Source organism: Triticum urartu, chromosome 7A (assembly GCF_056163025.1).
Source record: "Triticum urartu cultivar PI428250 chromosome 7A, HENAU_Tu73, whole genome shotgun sequence".
Taxonomy (NCBI): Eukaryota; Viridiplantae; Streptophyta; class Magnoliopsida; order Poales; family Poaceae; genus Triticum; species Triticum urartu.
Genome location: NC_141879.1, coordinates 691,522,091 through 691,539,160, shown reverse-complemented (window position 1 = coordinate 691,539,160; position 17,070 = coordinate 691,522,091). Strand labels below are relative to the sequence as shown.

Genomic DNA, 17,070 nt, shown 5'->3' with positions numbered 1-17,070 from the left:
CGACCGTCTGTGTCCATGCGGTAAGTACAGGTGGTGATGGAGCCCCTTGCGGTAAGGCGTAGTCCAGCTGAGCCTTCTTCATCAGGCTCGATACCACAACTCACAGATAGGTTCTTTGGCAATTTCTGAATAAGAAAAATATATCAATTAATAAATAGCTTCGCACATACTCTTGCAAATATATTTCTATTAAGTCTAGATTTCTACACTATCAAAAGACACAGTACTATGCATTTGTACTAATTAATCATGGATTCTACTAGTAAGTATATATGGATTATCTACACTATTAATAGTTCCTTGGATTCTACACTAATAAGCATGTGATCAGACTCTACACTAAAGCATATCATTGACTAGATTTCACAAAGCATATCACTGGACTCTACACTAAGCATATCATCGGATTCACTAAGCATATCATCGGATAATTTGCATTTGTAAGTATAACAATAAAGCATATATATCATCAAATTACTACAGCCAGTATAACATACCATTTCATGCCGATCGACCATGGTACTTGTCAGGCGGGTCACGAATGGCACCCCGACAAAGTCATCACGTGGCGGAATTATGTCCCATAGGTTTCACACCTCCTCCTCTCTCAGCCTCATTCTTGCTACAATGGCTTCATGAAGTGAGTTCTCATCATCTTCATCGAGTGGGTCCTCATTATCTGAATCATCTTCGTCATCTTCGTCATCTTCATCATCTTCCACCAGGTTGAGATAAATGACAACCAGCTTGGTTCTTTCTGCTCTGAAGGAGAAGTTAATCAACTCACCACCAGTAAGACGCATGTGGGTGAGGAAACAGGCCCATCCATCTCCTCCAATCTGCGACATATTGCGTCCTTTCTCGACCTCCATAGTGTACGGCCCCCCAAGAGCCTCAAATGTCACAGTGTCTCTTGTCAGCTTGTTGAATTTCAACCTCACATTGCATGGGACGATCTGTGTAAAAAAAGCAAAATGACACAATGCAAATGCCAACACTAAAAATAAAATAGTTGTTACATTTCATCTAATTTCTTACGCTGCATGACGAAAACTCGGCTGGAAGTAGATGTCGAACAGCTTGCCAATTGCAAGGCTACTGGCGCACCTTGACTTACACAGTCAACATAGTGGTGGTGGTGGCGGCGCAATTTTCCTAAAGCAATATGAGCAAAGGATTAACGATCCACTTCACAGGAAAGAAAAACAGTAGCATGTGATATTTTTGGTTCTTCCGCGAGAAGCAATTTTATAGACAATTATAAGGGTACCAAATAAGGGTACCACCTACCAAGACATTTCATCTATTTTGGCCCCTATTGCCTAAGATAATTGATTAAAAAATCAAGTGGCAAATTTAACTAAATTGGCACCTACATTTTGCCAAAATATAACTTATTACAAAAAAAAAAGCATCTACCTATCCATATACAGAAAAAATAACAATCAAAGCCAAAAGGGGGAGTGAGTTTGAGTGTGAGTGTGGATCGAATAGAGGAGAGCATGGGGGGGGGGGGTTGAGGGGGAGTGAGTTTGAGTGTGAGTGTGGATCGAATAGAGGAGAGCATGGGGGGCGGGTTGGAGATAGCTAGTTTTAGCAGTAGCGCTCTAAAGGCAAATGCGCTACTGTTAAACTACCTAGCAGTAGCGCGGTCTGAATAAAAGCGCTGCTGCTAGAACTAGCGTCACGGCGGGGTCGTGGGAATTATAACAGTAGCGCGGCTTAGAGGAGGCGCGCTGCTGCTACGTCTATTTCAGCAGCGAGTACTGCCAGAGCGCGCTACTACTACAATGCAGCAGCGCCTTATTTTTAAACTCGCTGCTGGTAAAATCATGTGTATAAGTTTTTCCCTAGTAATGCTTCCCCAGACATGAGGCAGGAACTAGGGATAAATAGAACTTATTCCTCGCGGGAGAATCGAACTACTATTGTCGCCCTTTTTCTGCATTGTCCCCATCTGTCGGTTTCAACAGAGTAGAAGTGATAGCATCTAAATCATCATCATCGTCCATGTCAGCGTCCTGTGAAGTCCTCTTCCTAGGGCGGTTACCTCCCAATGCCATTCTTCTGCGGCCTCAGTGCCTCACTAGTGACGCACATCCCCACACGCACACCACAGATAATTTTTAGCCTTGGCTGAGTTTTTAGGTCGCACCAAATATCCAAGCCTATTTATCGTAGGTAACCCGCGTACGACCTTCTCAGCCGGAAGGAAATCATGTACGACCTGTTCGTATAGTTTTGGTCGATAGACGTGCTTAATTGACCTCCTGAATTTGGATTTTACAAACCGAGAAGAAAACAGAGTAGCGGATGCACAAACCAGCTATTCTCATCTCAATAGATCATTTGATTTCTCTAAGTTAATTGTAAATGATATGTGAATTGTCCAAGAATAAAGTCATATTCTTGTCAAATCTTTTTTGAGTGATACCGAGGAGTGTGAATCTCGACACAACCGATCCCCCACCCACCAAATTCCCTACCGTGAAACCAGCCACCGTTGCCATTCTCTTTACAGTTTAGATCCAAAATGCCACTGTTGTTCCACCACCACCGAATGATGGAGCCACACTGTTGGCGGCCGGCGCAAATTTCCCCTAATCACAACGTTTGTCGAGGTCATTTGCCCGTAGGTCGCAGCCAAACTCCTCGATGCAAACACAATCATGCTGCTCACCCTAGCCGGTCGAGGCCAGATTCTGTACATCGGGCAAGTCCTCTCCACGCCACCGGAATGAGTTCTCCTTGTCTCGGCGCCAGAGCAGTCGATAAAAATCAATCTACTTAGGCAAAACTAACAGGAATGGAGTTGGCCGGTTGGCTCTGTCCGTCTTTCCGTGTCACCGCCGTCTTTCCTCAGTGCCTTATTTTTTAAAGGAAGGGGCATGCTTCACCAAATAATGGTTACATCATTGCCCAAAATTTTCATAAGAAAATAAGGGGGTGCATCCGCCCAAACATATGAGGAATTCGCACATCCGTATCCAACCAGCTCATGAGCTCTACTATATTCGACTCTCTAATACAAAGCTCAATTATAACCTTCCAAACTTCAAGCAAACTACTATGACAATCATTTAACAACGGTGCTGCTACCATGGTTGGCACGATGACGTTTTCGTCACAAACGAGCACACCAAGCTTGGAATCGAGATTTGCTAACAGGCAAGGACTCATAGGGGTACGGTGTGCGTGTGTGCGTTCATAGAGATGGGTGTATGCGCGTATGTATGAGCGCTTGCGTCTATAATGTGTAAAAAAAAGGAAATGAGGAATTTGCTGCGCCAAGATTCGCATTGCTACTTGTCGCTACGATTTTTTTCCTTCTTAGCCCAAACCGGATTAACCCACCTCGTCATAGAAAACCTCCGAAACCCTAAATTTTCTGCTCCGATTCCTTCTAGCGCCGTTTCTGCCCCGATTCCTTCTAGCGCCGCTCCCATCCCTCTCTCTGCTCCCCCACGATCCACTCCTCTCCATCCCCAATTCAACGATTTCCTCCTCGTCGAGCCTGGATCTGGGCGTACCGTATGGAGCGACACAATTCATTCAGGTGAGCCTCGATCTGGGCGGATCACGCGGTCCTGCCGCTTCTTTCTTTGCAGCCCGCCCCCGCATCTTTTCTATCTCCGCGAGACGACATCTGAGTCTGACTTCCTGCGTGCGATTTCTAGAGTTTCTCACTCGAATTGACACCCGCCTTTTCCTTGGTTGCCAGGATGGGACAGGCCAAGGAGAACGACGTGTACAAGCAGGAGCTGCTCGACGACGACAAGGCTGTCGACGCCGCCGGGCAAGCAGCCGCCAGGAAGTAATTATTCATTCAACTTCCTTCTTTTTCTTCATCTTCCCTTCACTTTGCTTGCTCCCATTCTGATGGACGGCCTGTGCGCGCAGGGGCAACGTCGGCAGCCACAGATCCGGCTTCACATATTTCTTGCTCAAGCCCGAGCTGCTCCGGGCTATCCAGGACTGCGGCCTTGAGACCAGGCCTAACGCTTGGAGCAACGGCCCCCCGAAGGCAAGTTAGTTCGATTAGGGTTAGCTATTCGCCCTTGGATCCATTAATCGCCACCTCTTAAGCTTTCAGGTTTCAGCCCATATGAGCTAGACAGCTAGGAATAATTTGTAAAAGCCAACCCTTAATTTCACCGTCTACCATGCTCCAACTAGCTAGAGCTACCCTCTGTTTTAATAGCAAAAAGAAATCACAGGCTACGTGTGTGGTGGTTAATATATTGCACAATTGATTAAAAACGTGTTTGGAAGCTATCAAATGTATGCTAGCAGAGATGCTGATCACGTTCATCATTTCATTAATTTATTTCAGTTCCTTTTTGACGGACGGCCTACGCGCACAGGGCTGGTCGACTACGAGAAGGACAACAAGGCCGCCGCCAAGCCAGCCGCCGGGCATGCAGCCCCAAGAAGTAATTATTAATTCAGCTCTCTTGTTTTTTATTTTGGCTCGGGCTTTATGACACTCCTTATTCTTACTTACCATCCAACATTACTTTGAGATCTGTGCTAGTCAACTAACTTACTACATGAAAATTTCTCTTCTATGTTTCTCTTAAATGAAATAATATATAGACTTTAAACTTTGCAGGTCAACCAAACTTTCAAACTTCAATGTGTGAAATACTTTTAGATTTTTTTGGTCCGGCATAAATATACAAAATGAGATATATTTTTAGTAAAAAGGCTATCTTAAGTATTTATGATTCACGAAAAAAATCAAAATAAATTTTCCACATTGTAGTAAGAATGTTTGTTTCTCTGCAAAGTTTGAAGTTCATATGTTGTTTTATGTTGGATAACAAAAAAAATGTGCCTATGCGGATTGTGATGTGTAAGTCGGATAAGAGGTGCCATGGAGCCTTAGCTCCACTACAACTTCCTGTTTTTCTTCTTCCCGTCCCTTTGTTTGCTCCCTTTCTGATGGATGGCCTATGCATGCAGGGGCTACATTGGAATCCACGGCTCCGGCTTCAGGGACATTGTGCTCAAGGCCATCCAGGACTGCGCCTTCGAGCACCCAAAGGACTGATAAGGTCGTTAATGCCGCCGCCAAGCTCGCCACTGGGCATGCAAGCCCCAACGAGTAATTATTCATTCAACTTCCTTGGTTTTTTCTTCTGTCCGCCCCTTTTTGTTCCCTTTCTGACGAACGGTCTATGCACGTAGGGGCTATGACGGAATCCACAACTTAGGCTTCAGGGACTTTTTGCTCGAGCCTGAGCTACTCCGGGCCATTCAAGACTGCAGCTTCGAGCACCCATCAGAAGAAGTTAGTTTGAATGATTAGCACGTACAACGCTCAGCCATTAATTGCCACCCCTTAGATTTCAGGTTTCAATCCACATGAGCTAGGCCGCTAGGAATAATTTGAAAATGGTAACCCTTAATGCCACTGCCTACTATGCTCCAACTAGAGCTACCTCGTGTTCTAACAGGAAAAATTATCATAAGCATTATGTTTGGTGGTTAATTTGTTGCAAAATTGATTAAAAACTAGAAGAAACAACATGCGTTGCCACGTTATTTTCTTGTCATTGTGCATAGAGTTTCTTTTTCTCATTATATTTGTTTTTAAGAATTCATTATATTTGTTAAAAGTTTCATCTTCCACTTAATAGACTAACGAATGAAAAATTGGCGGTGAGAAACTATGTACCTGCTGGAGAATTAGCCCTGTATGTATGTGGTGGCACCAAGCGATTTCGGCCCATTAAAGAAGATGCAAAGATGGTCTCAAGAGAAGGGCCTCCTGGAGGGGCATTGCATGTTCACTAGTATAGTTGAAACTACGCGTGTCGTCCTGCCTACAACTGAAGCAACTTGAATGGGAGGGATGTAAGCTAGTTGCATGTCCACCCCTGATGTTTTATGGCTTGGTTTTTTCGGCTTCATTTTCTTTTCTTTTTAAAACATTTTCTAGTTTATTTTTATTTTATTGTAAGTATTTTTTAAACATTTTTATGTGTTCTTTGTGACATTTATTTTATTTTGCATTTGTATTTTTCATATTGTTATTTTTGTTTGTCTATTTTTATTGTTTTTTTAACATTTTTCTTGTATGTCTATCATTAGGAACGCAACTACAAGTGCCGTCCCCAATTGCACTCTAGTGGTGTTTTGTTGGAGGGAGTGATAGCTGCATGTCTGTCACTAGGCACGCAACTGCAATTGTCGCCCCGCTCCCACCCACCCCCCCGACTGCAACTGCGTGAGATCAGTGCGACTACAACTCAACAGTGTTTTTGTTGGTAGAGTGGGATGTTACACGTCTGCCAGTAGGCACACAGCTAGAAATTTTGCCCTTTGACTACAACTCCATGTCCCTGCAAAAAAAAAGACTACAACTCCATGTGTTCACCGTGACTACCACTTAGTGACATTTTCTATCTGAGGGTGAGGAGGGAAGTTGCATTTCTGCCACTAGACATGCAACTGCAAGTGTCATCCCCGACTCACACTGTATGTCATCAATATGACTGCAACTTAGCGGTGCTTTTTGTCTAAGGGAGTTGCATGTCTACCACTAGACATGCAGGTGCAAGTGTTGCCCTCGATTGCAACTGCATGTCTTCATCGTAACTGCCGCTGCAAGTATCTCCGAGGGAGAGGCGAGGGGGCAGTTGCATGTATGCCACTAGGCACGCAAGTGCAAGTCTCGTCATTGATTCTCACCCATTATATGCAACAACCCGTTGCACATTGGTCGGCCGCCCACAGTTACATGTTCGTGGGACCCACACACCCACTTAAATTATCTTTATTTTATATTTTTTTTGATTTTTAGTTTTACTTTTGTTACACGAAAAACAATAGATTTTTTTTAAGAATGACAAGAAAAATAAAGGGAGAGTGAGATGGTACGAAGAGCAGGAATGGAATTATATGTTTCATTCTTTTTTTTATCCTTTTCGATATGTTACTTCTTTGTCATAAAATATATTTTTATGCAATTAAAACCTATTTAAAATAAATACAGGATGAGAATAATAGGAGAAAGCAAGAGGTGTCATAAGAAAAGTACATAACACGTGACGCGAAGGAAAAAATGTTGGGGAACGTAGTAATTTTAAAAAAAATTCCTACGCACACACAAGATCATGGTGATGCATAGCAACGAGAGGGGAGAGTGTTGTCCACGTACCCTCGTAGACCGAAAGCGGAAGCGTTATAACAACGCGGTTGATGTAGTCGTACGTCTTCACGGCCCGACCGATCAAGCACCGAAACTACGGCACCTCCGAGTTCTAGCACACGTTCAGCTCGATGACGATCCCCGGACTCCGAACCAGCAAAGTGTTGGGGAAGAGTTCCGGCAGCACGACAGCGTGGTGACGATCTTGATGTTCTACCGTCGCAGGGCTTCGCCTAAGCACCGCTACAATATTATCGAGGAGTATGGTGGAGGGGGGCACCGCACATGGCTAAGAGAATGAGCACGAAGATCAACTTGTGTGTCTAGAGGTGCCCCCTTGCCCCCGTATATAAAGGAGCAAGGGGGAGGGGCGGCCGGCCAGGAGGAGGCGCGCCAGGGAGGAGTCCTACTCCTACCGGGAGTAGGACTCCCTCCTTTTCCTTGTCCAACTAGGAGAGGGGGAAGGAAGGGAGAGAGGAGAGGAAGGAAAGGGGGGGCGCCGCCCCCCCCCCTCCTTGTCCAATTCGGACTAGATGGGGAGGGGGCACGCGGCCTGCCCTGGCCGCCCCTCCTATGCTCCACTTTCGGCCCATTAGGCCCATTAACCCCCGGGGGGGGGGGGGGTTCCGGAAACGCCCCGGTACTCCGGTTTTATCCGAAACTTCTCCGGAACACTTCCGATGTCCGAATATAGCCGTCCAATATATCAATCTTTATGTCTCGACCATTTCGAGACTCCTCGTCATGTCCGTGATCACATCCGGGACTCCAAACAAACTTTGGTACATCAAAATATATAAACTCATAATGAAACTGTCTTCGTAACGTTAAGCGTGCGGACCCTACGGGTTCGAGAACAATGTAGACATGACCGAGACACGTCTCCGGTCAATAACCAATAGCGGAACCTGGATGCTCATATTGGCTCCTACATATTCCACGAAGATCTTTATCGGTCAGACCGCATAGCAACATACATTGTTCCCTTTGTCATCGGTATGTTACTTGCCCGAGATTCGATCGTCGGTATCTTAATACCTAGTTCAATCTCGTTATCGGCAAGTCTCTTTACTCGTTCTGTAATACACCATCTCGCAACTAACTCATTAGTTGCAATGCTTGCAAGGCTTATGTGATGTGCATTACCGAGAGGGCCCAGAGATACCTCTCCGACAATCGGAGTGACAAATCCTAATCTCGAAATACGCCAACCCAACATGTACGTTTGGAGACACCTGTAGAGCTCCTTTATAATCACCCAGTTACGTTGTGACGTTTGGTAGCACACAAAGTGTTCCTCCGGCAAACGGGAGTTGTATAATCTCATAGTCATAGGAACATGTATAAGTCATGAAGAAAGCAATAGCAACATACTAAACGATCGGGTGCTAAGCTAATGGAATGGGTCATGTCAATCACATCATTCTCCTAATGATGTGATCCCGTTAATCAAATGACAACACATGTCTATGGTTAGGAAACATAACCATCTTCAATTAACGAGCTAGTCAAGTAGAGGCATACTAGTGACGTTTAGTTTGTCTATGTATTCACACAAGTATTATGTTTCCGGTTAATAAAATTCTAGAATGAATAATAAACATTTATCATGATATAAGGAAATAAACAATAACTTTATTATTGCCTCTAGGGCAAATTTCCTTCAGTCTCCCACTTGCACTAGAGTCAATAATCTAGATTACACAGTAATGATTCTAACACCCATGGAGCTTTGGTTCTGATCATGTTTTGCTCGTGGAAGAGGCTTAGTCAACGGCTCTGCTACATTCAGATCCGTATGTATCTTGCAAATCTCTATGTCTCCCACCTGGACTAGATCCCGGATGGAATTGAAGCATCTCTTGATGTGCTTGGTTCTCTTGTGAAATCTGGATTCCTTTGCTAAGGCAATTGCACCAGTATTGTCACAAAAGATTTTCATTGGACCCGATGCACTAGGTATGACACCTAGATCGATATGAACTCCTTCATCCAGACTCCTTTGTTTGCTGCTTCTGAAGCAGCTATGTACTCTGCTTCACATGTAGATCCCGCCACAACGCTTTGTTTAGAACTGCACCAACTGACAGCTCCACCGTTTAATGTAAACACGTATCCGGTTTGTGATTTAGAATCGTCCGGATCAGTGTCAAAGCTTGCATCAACGTAACCATTTACGATGAGCTCTTTGTCACCTCCATATACGAGAAACATATCCTTAGTCCTTTTCAGGTATTTCAGGATGTTCTTGACCGCTGTCCAGTGATCCACTCCTGGATTACTTTGGTACCTCCCTGCTAGACTTATAGCAAGACACACATCAGGTCTGGTACACAGCATTGCATACATGATAGAGCCTATGGCTGAAGCATAGGGAACATCTTCTGCAGTGGTCGGGCATTGAGTCTTACTCAATTTCACACCTTGTAACACAGGCAAGAATCCTTTGTTTGCTTGATCCATTTTGAACTTCTTCAAAACATTGTCAAGGTATGTGCTTTGTGAAAGTCCAATTAAGCGTTTTGATCTATCTCTATAGATCTTAATGCCCAATATGTAAGCAGCTTCACCGAGGTCTTTCATTGAAAAACTCATATTCAAGTATCCCTTTATGCTATCCAGAAATTCTGTATCATTTCCGATTAGTAATATATCATCCACATATAATATCAGAATGCTATAGAGCTCCCACTCACTTTCTTGTAAATACAGACTTCTCCAAAAGTCTGTACAAACCCAAATGCTTTGATCACACTATCAAAGCGTTTATTCCAACTCCGAGAGGCTTGCACCAGTCCATAAATGGATCGCTGGAGCTTGCACACTTTGTTAGCTCCTTTTGGATCGACAAAACCTTCCGGCTGCATCATATACAACTCTTCTTCCAGAAATCAGGAATGCAGTTTTGACATCCATCTGCCAAATTTCATAATCATAAAATGCGGCAATTGCTAACATGATTCGGACAGACTTAAGCATTGCTACGGGTGAGAAGGTCTCATCGTAGTCAATCCCTTGAACTTGTCGAAAACCTTTTGCGACAAGTCGAGCTTTGTAGACAGTAATATTACCGTTAGCGTCAGTCTTCTTCTTGAAGATCCATTTATTCTCAATTGCTTGCCGATCATTGGGCAAGTCAACCAAAGTCCACACTTTGTTCTCATACATGGATCCCATCTCAGATTACATGGCTTCAAGCCATTTTGCGGAATCTGGGCTCACCATCGCTTCTTCATAGTTCGTAGGTTCATCATGATCTAGTAGCATGACTTCTAGAACAGGATTACCGTACCACTCTGGTGCGGATCTTACTCTGGTTGATCTACGAGGTTCAGTAGTAACTTGTTCTGAAGTTTCATGATCATCATCATTAGCTTCCTCACTAATTGGTGTAGGTGTCATAGAAACCGGTTTCTGTGATGTACTACTTTCCAATAAGGGAGCAGGTACAGTTACCTCATCAAGTTCTACTTTCCTCCCACTCACTTCTTTCGAGAGAAACTCCTTCTCTAGAAAGTTTCCGAATTTAGCAACAAAACCTTGCCTTCGGATCTGTGATAGAAGGTGTATCCAATAGTTTCTTTTGGATATCCTATGAAGACACATTTCTCCGATTTGGGTTCGAGCTTATCAGGTTGAAGCTTTTTCACATAAGCATCGCAGCCCCAAACTTTAAGAAACGACAAGTTTGGTTTCTTGCTAAACCATAGTTCATAAGGCGTCGTCTCAACGGATTTAGATGGTGCCCTATTTAACGTGAATGCGGCCGTCTCTAAAGCATAACCCCAAAACGATAGCGGTAAATCAGTAAGAGACATCATAGATCGCACCATATCTAGTAAAGTACGATTACGATGTTCGGACACACCATTACGCTGTGGTGTTCCGGGTGGCGTGAGTTGCGAAACTATCCCGCATTGTTTCAAATGTACACCAAACTCGTAACTCAAATATTCTCCTCCATGATCAGATCATAGAAACTTTATTTTCTTGTTACGATGAAATTCTTTGAACTTTTCAAATGTTTCAGACTTATGTTTCATTAAGTAGATATACCCATATCTGCTTAAGTCATCTGTGAAGGTGAGAAAATAACGATATCCGCCACGAGCCTCAAAATTCATCGGACCACATAAATCTGTATGTATGATTTCCAACAAATCTGTTGCTCTCTCCATAGTACCGGAGAACGGTGTTTTGGTCATCTTGCCCATAAGGCACGGTTCGCAAGTACCAAGTGATTCATAATCAAGTGGTTCCAAAAGCCCATCAGTATGGAGTTTCTTCATGCGCTTTACACCAATATGACCGAAACGACAGTGCCACAAATAAGTTGCACTATCATTATCAACTCTGCATCTTTTGGCTTCAACACTATGAATATGTGTGTCACTACTATCGGGATTTAATAAGAATAGACCACTCTTCAAGGGTGCATGACCATAGAAGATATTACTCATATAAATAGAACAACCATTATTCTCTGATTTAAATGAATAACCGTCTCGCATCAAACAAGATCCAGATATAATGTTCATGCTCAACGCTGGCACCAAATAACAATTATTTAGGTCTAATACTAATCCCGAAGGTAGATGTAGAGGTAGCGTGCCGACCGCGATCACATCAACTTTGGAACCATTTCCCACGCGCATTGTCACCTCGTCCTTAGCCAATCTTCGCTTAATCCGTAGTCCCTGTTTCGAGTTGCAAATATTAGCAACAGAACCAGTATCAAATACCCAGGTGCTACTGCGAGCATTAATAAGGTACACATCAATAACATGTATATCACATATACCTTTGTTCACCTTGGCATCCTTCTTATCCGCCAAATACTTGGGGCAGTTCCGCTTCCAGTGACCAGTCTGCTTGCAGTAGAAGCACTCAGTTTCAGGCATAGGTCCAGATTTGGGTTTCTTCTCCTGAGCAGCAACTTGCTTGCTGTTCTTCTTGAAGTTCCCCTTCTTCTTCCCTTTGCCCTTTTTCTTGAAACTAGTGGTCTTGTTGACCATCAACACTTGATGCTCCTTCTTGATTTCTACCTCCGCAGCTTTCAGCATTGCGAAGAGCTTGGGAATTGTATTATCCATCCCTTGCATATTATAGTTCATCACGAAGCTCTTGTAGCTAGGTGGAAGTGATTGGAGAACTCTGTCAATGACGCAATCATCTGGAAGATTAAATCCCAATTGAATCAAGTGATTATTATACTCAGACATTTTGAGTATATGATCACTGACAGAACTGTTCTCCTCCATCTTGCAGCTATAGAACTTATTGGAGACTTCATATCTCTCAATCCGGGCATTTGCTTGAAATATTAACTTCAACTCCTGGAACATCTCATATGCTCCATGACGTTCAAAACGTCGTTGAAGACCCGATTCTAAGCCATAAAGCATGGCACATTGAACTATCGAGTAGTCATCAGCTTTGCTCTGCCAGACGTCCTTAACGTCGTCAGTTGCATCAGCAGCAGGCCTGGCACCTAGCGGTGCTTCCAGGACGTAACTTATGTGCAGCAATGAGGATAATCCTCAAGTTACGGACCCAGTCCGTGTAATTGCTACCATCATCTTTCAACTTTGCTTTCTCAAGGAACGCATTAAAATTCAACGGAACAACGGCATGGGCCATCTATCTACAATCAAACATAAACAAGCAAGGTACTATCAGGTACTAAGTTCATGATAAATTTAAGTTCAATTAATCATATTACTAAAGAACTCCCACTTAGATAGACATCCCTCTAATCCTCTAAGTGATCACATGATCCAAATCAACTAAACCATGTCCGATCATCACATGAGATGGAGTAGTTTCAATGGTGAACATCACTATGTTGATCATATCTACTATATGATTCACGCTCGACCTTTCGGTCTCCGTGTTCCGAGGCCATATCTGTTATATGCTAGGCTCGTCAAGTTAAACCTGAGTATTCTGCGTGTGCAACTGTTTTGCATCCGTTGTATTTGAACGTAGAGCCTATCACACCCGATCATCACGTGGTGTCTCAGCATGAAGAACTTTCGCAATGGTGCATACTTAGGGAGAACACTTTTACTATGATAATTTAGTGAGGGATCATCCTATAATGCTACTATCAATCAAAGCAAGATAAGATGCATAAAAGATAAACATCACATGCAATCAATATAAGTGATATGATATGGCCATCATCATCTTGTGCTTGTGATCTCCATCTCCGAAGCATCGTCATGATCACCATCGTCACCGGCGCGGCACCTTGATCTCCATCGTAGCATCGTTGTCGTCTCGCCAATCTTATGCTTCTACGACTATCGCTACCGCTTAGTGATAAAGTAAAGCATTACAGGGCGATTGCATTGCATACAATAAAGCGACAACCATATGGCTCCTGCCAGTTGCCGATTACTCGGTTACAAAACATGATCATCTCATACAATAAAATTATGCATCATGTCCTGACCATATCACATCACAACATGCCCTACAAAAACAAGTTAGACGTCCTCTACTTTGTTTGTTGCAAGTTTTACGTGGCTGCTACGGGCTTAAGCAAGAGCCAATCTTACCTACGCATCAAAACCACAACAATAGTTTGTCAAGTTGGTGCTGTTTTAACCTTCGCAAGGACCGGGCGTAGCCACACTCGGTTCAACTAAAGTTGGAGAAACTGACACCCGCCAGCCACCTGTGTGCAAAGCACGTCGGTAGAACCAGTCTTACGTAAGCGTACGCTTAATGTCGGTCCGGGCCGCTTCATCCAACAATACCGCCGAACCAAAGTATGACATGCTGGTAAGCAGTATGACTTATATCGCCCACAACTCACTTGTGTTCTACTCGTGCAAATAACATCAACACATAAAACCTAGGCTCGGAAGCCACTGTTGGGGAATGTAGTAATTTCAAAAAATTTCCTACGCACACGCAAGATCATGGTGATGCATAGCAATGAGAGGGGAGAGTGTTGTCCACGTACTCTCGTAGACCAAAAGCGGAAGCGTTATAACAACACGGTTGATGTAGTCGTACGTCTTCACGGCCCGACCGATCATGCACCGAAACTACGGCACCTCCGAGTTTCTAGCACATGTTCAACTCGATGACGATCCACGGACTCCGATCCAGCAAAGTGTCAGGGAAGAGTGCCGGCAGCACAACGGCGTGGTGACGATCTTGATGTTCTACCGTCGCAGGGCTTCGCCTAAGCACCGCTACAATATTATCGAGGAGTATGGTGGAGGGGGGCACCGCACACGGCTAAGAGAACGATCATGAAGATCAACTTGTGTGTCTAGAGGTGCCCCCTTGCCCCCGTATATAAAGGAGCAAGGGGGAGGGGCGGCTGGCCAGGAGGAGGCGCGCCAGGGAGGAGTCCTACTCCTACCGGGAGTAGGACTCCCTCCTTTTCCTTGTCCAACTAGGGGAGGGGGAAGGAAGACAGAGAGGAGAGGAAGGAAAGGGGGGGTGGCGCCGCCCCCCCTCCTTGTCCAATTCAGACTAGAGGGGGAGGGGGCGCGCGGCCTGCCCTGGCCGCCCCTCCTCTGCTCCACTTTGGGCCCATTAGGCCCATTAACCCCCGGGGGGGTTCCGGTAACCCCCCCGTACTCCGGTTTTATCCGAAACTTCTCCGGAACACTTCCGGTGTCCGAATATAGCCGTCCAATATATCAATCTTTATGTCTCGACCATTTCGAGACTCTTCGTCATGTCCATGATCACATCCAGGACTCCGAACAAACTTCGGTACATCAAAATATGTAAACTCATAATGAAACTGTCATCGTAACGTTAAGCGTGCGGACTCTACGGGTTCGAGAACAATGTAGACATGACCGTGACACGTCTCCGGTCAATAACCAATAGCGGAACCTGGATGCTCATATTGGCTCCTACATATTCTACGAAGATCTTTATCGGTCAGACCGCATAACAACATACGTTGTTCCCTTTGTCATCGGTATGTTACTTGCCCGAGATTCGATCGTCGGTATCTTAATACCTAGTTCAATCTCATTACCGGCAAGTCTCTTTACTCGTTCCGTAATACATCATCTCGCAACTAACTCATTAGTTGCAATGTTTGCAAGGCTTATGTGATGTGCATTACCGAGAGGGCCCAGAGATACCTCTCCGACAATCGGAGTGACAAATCCTAATCTGAAAATACGCCAACCCAACATGTACCTTTGGAGACACCTGTAGAGCTCCTTTGTAATCACCCAGTTACGTTGTGACGTTTGGTAGCACACAAAGTGTTCCTCCGGCAAACGGGAGTTGCATACTCATAGTCATAGGAACATGTATAAGTCACGAAGAAAGCAATAGCAACATACTAAACGATCAGGTGCTAAGCTAATGGAATGGGTCATGTCAATCCAATCATTCTCCTAATGATGTGATCCCGTTAATCAAATGACAACACATGTCTATGGTTAGGAAACATAACCATCTTCGATTCACGAGCTAGTCAAGTAGAGGCATACTAGTGACGTTTAGTTTGTCTATGTATTCACACATGTATTATGTTTCCGGTTAATACAATTCTAGCATGAATAATAAACATTTATCATGATATAAGGAAATAAATAATAACTTTATTATTGCCTCTAGGGCATATTTCCTTCAAAAAATGGACCGATTCGCAGGCCCATGTAATGGTCACGAATCAGGAAAGATCAGTACTACATAGCAAAATCCTAAGCTGCCTAATATACAAAATCCAAAGCCAAAGGATTGTACGTTGACCTCAGCTGGCTGAGATTTCACAAAGTCCTGGTCGAACTGAGCCGTGGACAAATCCTTAAATTAAAGGACTTTCATCTCATTAACAATGTTTGTATTTTCTTACCAAGGTAGGGACCCGAAGATCTCATAAGGGCATGTACAATGGGGCATATGGATACAGATGTCCCATAACACAAAAGTAGTGTGAGGCATCTATATTGATTTTTTTGGCCAACGCTATCAAAGAATAGAAAGTAGACTCTCACTACACATGCATCTCTACTGTCCACTTTAAAGTATTTAGCTATATGCATCGGACCATACTTTTTCTCCTCAAGCACCCGCCTCCTACCGAGGATCCCGCTTTCCCATCCGAACCTACTTTTCCTGACACGATCGTACATGGCCTGTAGGGCATCACCATAGGGCTATGCATTGGCCATGCCCTAATTTGTTACTGCACTTCAGATATAAGAGCAAGGTTAATAAGGTACAGTCAGCATGCTGTAAGAATTAGACTAATATATTTCTGTTTAGTTGGATGAGAGAGAAGAGAAGAGAGAAGAGAAGCGGGTTGTAGATTAACAACCTATTGCAACGCGGTCTCCAAGAACCATTGCGAGATTGTAAGATGGGCCATGTATTAATCTATGCTCCTATAAAATTCTTTGTTGGTAATGATGGTGTGTTTGCCATCCATCAATTTTGACCGTGCAACTTACATCTAACCGATGTGACGCGAGCTGTGGCACTTTTACAAAAAGATGCCCACTACTACGGTTTGTGATTTTGCACAAAACGCCTGTGTTTTCCACATTCCTCCCCCCACCTCCTACATCCAACCATGGATTCATGATATGGCGCGGTGGCTGCCGCCGACGCTGTCCGCCCGTGACCCCACGCATGCCTCCTCTCTGCCCACTACAACCCACCTCCTACCACAACCATGGCCCCCCTCCTCGGGCCACCTCCTTTGCCCCCTTCCCAGTCTCCTCAGACTCACGCTCACCATGAGTCCCCCCTTCGCTAGCTGCGGCTATCACTAGCCACCCTCAGGCCCAGCCCCGAGGGGGGCAAACGGGACGCCCGCCCCGGGCCCCCGGTGCCCAAGGGGCCCCAAAATGCTGAAGCATTTCCCATTATCCAGATTTCTTTTTTCTACAATTTCCTTCCTTAATTCACGATTTTCCTTC

General features: G+C 44.4%; 1 protein-coding gene across 1 annotated transcript; it reads left to right on the top strand.

The window, feature by feature from the left end:
- Positions 1 to 3,722: 3,722 nt before the first annotated feature.
- On the top strand, positions 3,723 to 5,371 carry LOC147961586 (uncharacterized). The gene is made up of 5 exons (XM_087534400.1): positions 3,723 to 3,814; positions 3,901 to 4,024; positions 4,334 to 4,433; positions 4,966 to 5,107; positions 5,191 to 5,371. Exons 1-5 carry the CDS (start codon positions 3,723 to 3,725, stop codon positions 5,309 to 5,311), a joined length of 579 nt encoding a protein of 192 aa, XP_087390526.1. The 3' UTR covers positions 5,312 to 5,371.
- The last annotated feature ends 11,699 nt before the right edge of the window (positions 5,372 to 17,070 follow it).

Coding starts and splice junctions, on each gene's coding strand:
- LOC147961586 (XM_087534400.1), top strand. CDS start 3,723: ATGGGACAGGCCAAGGAGAACGACGTGTACAAGCAGGAGCTGCTCGAC. Junction 4,434..4,965: donor CGGGCATGCAGCCCCAAGAA/GTAATTATTAAT, acceptor CTATGCATGCAG/GGGCTACATTGGAATCCACG. Junction 5,108..5,190: donor GGGCATGCAAGCCCCAACGA/GTAATTATTCAT, acceptor CTATGCACGTAG/GGGCTATGACGGAATCCACA.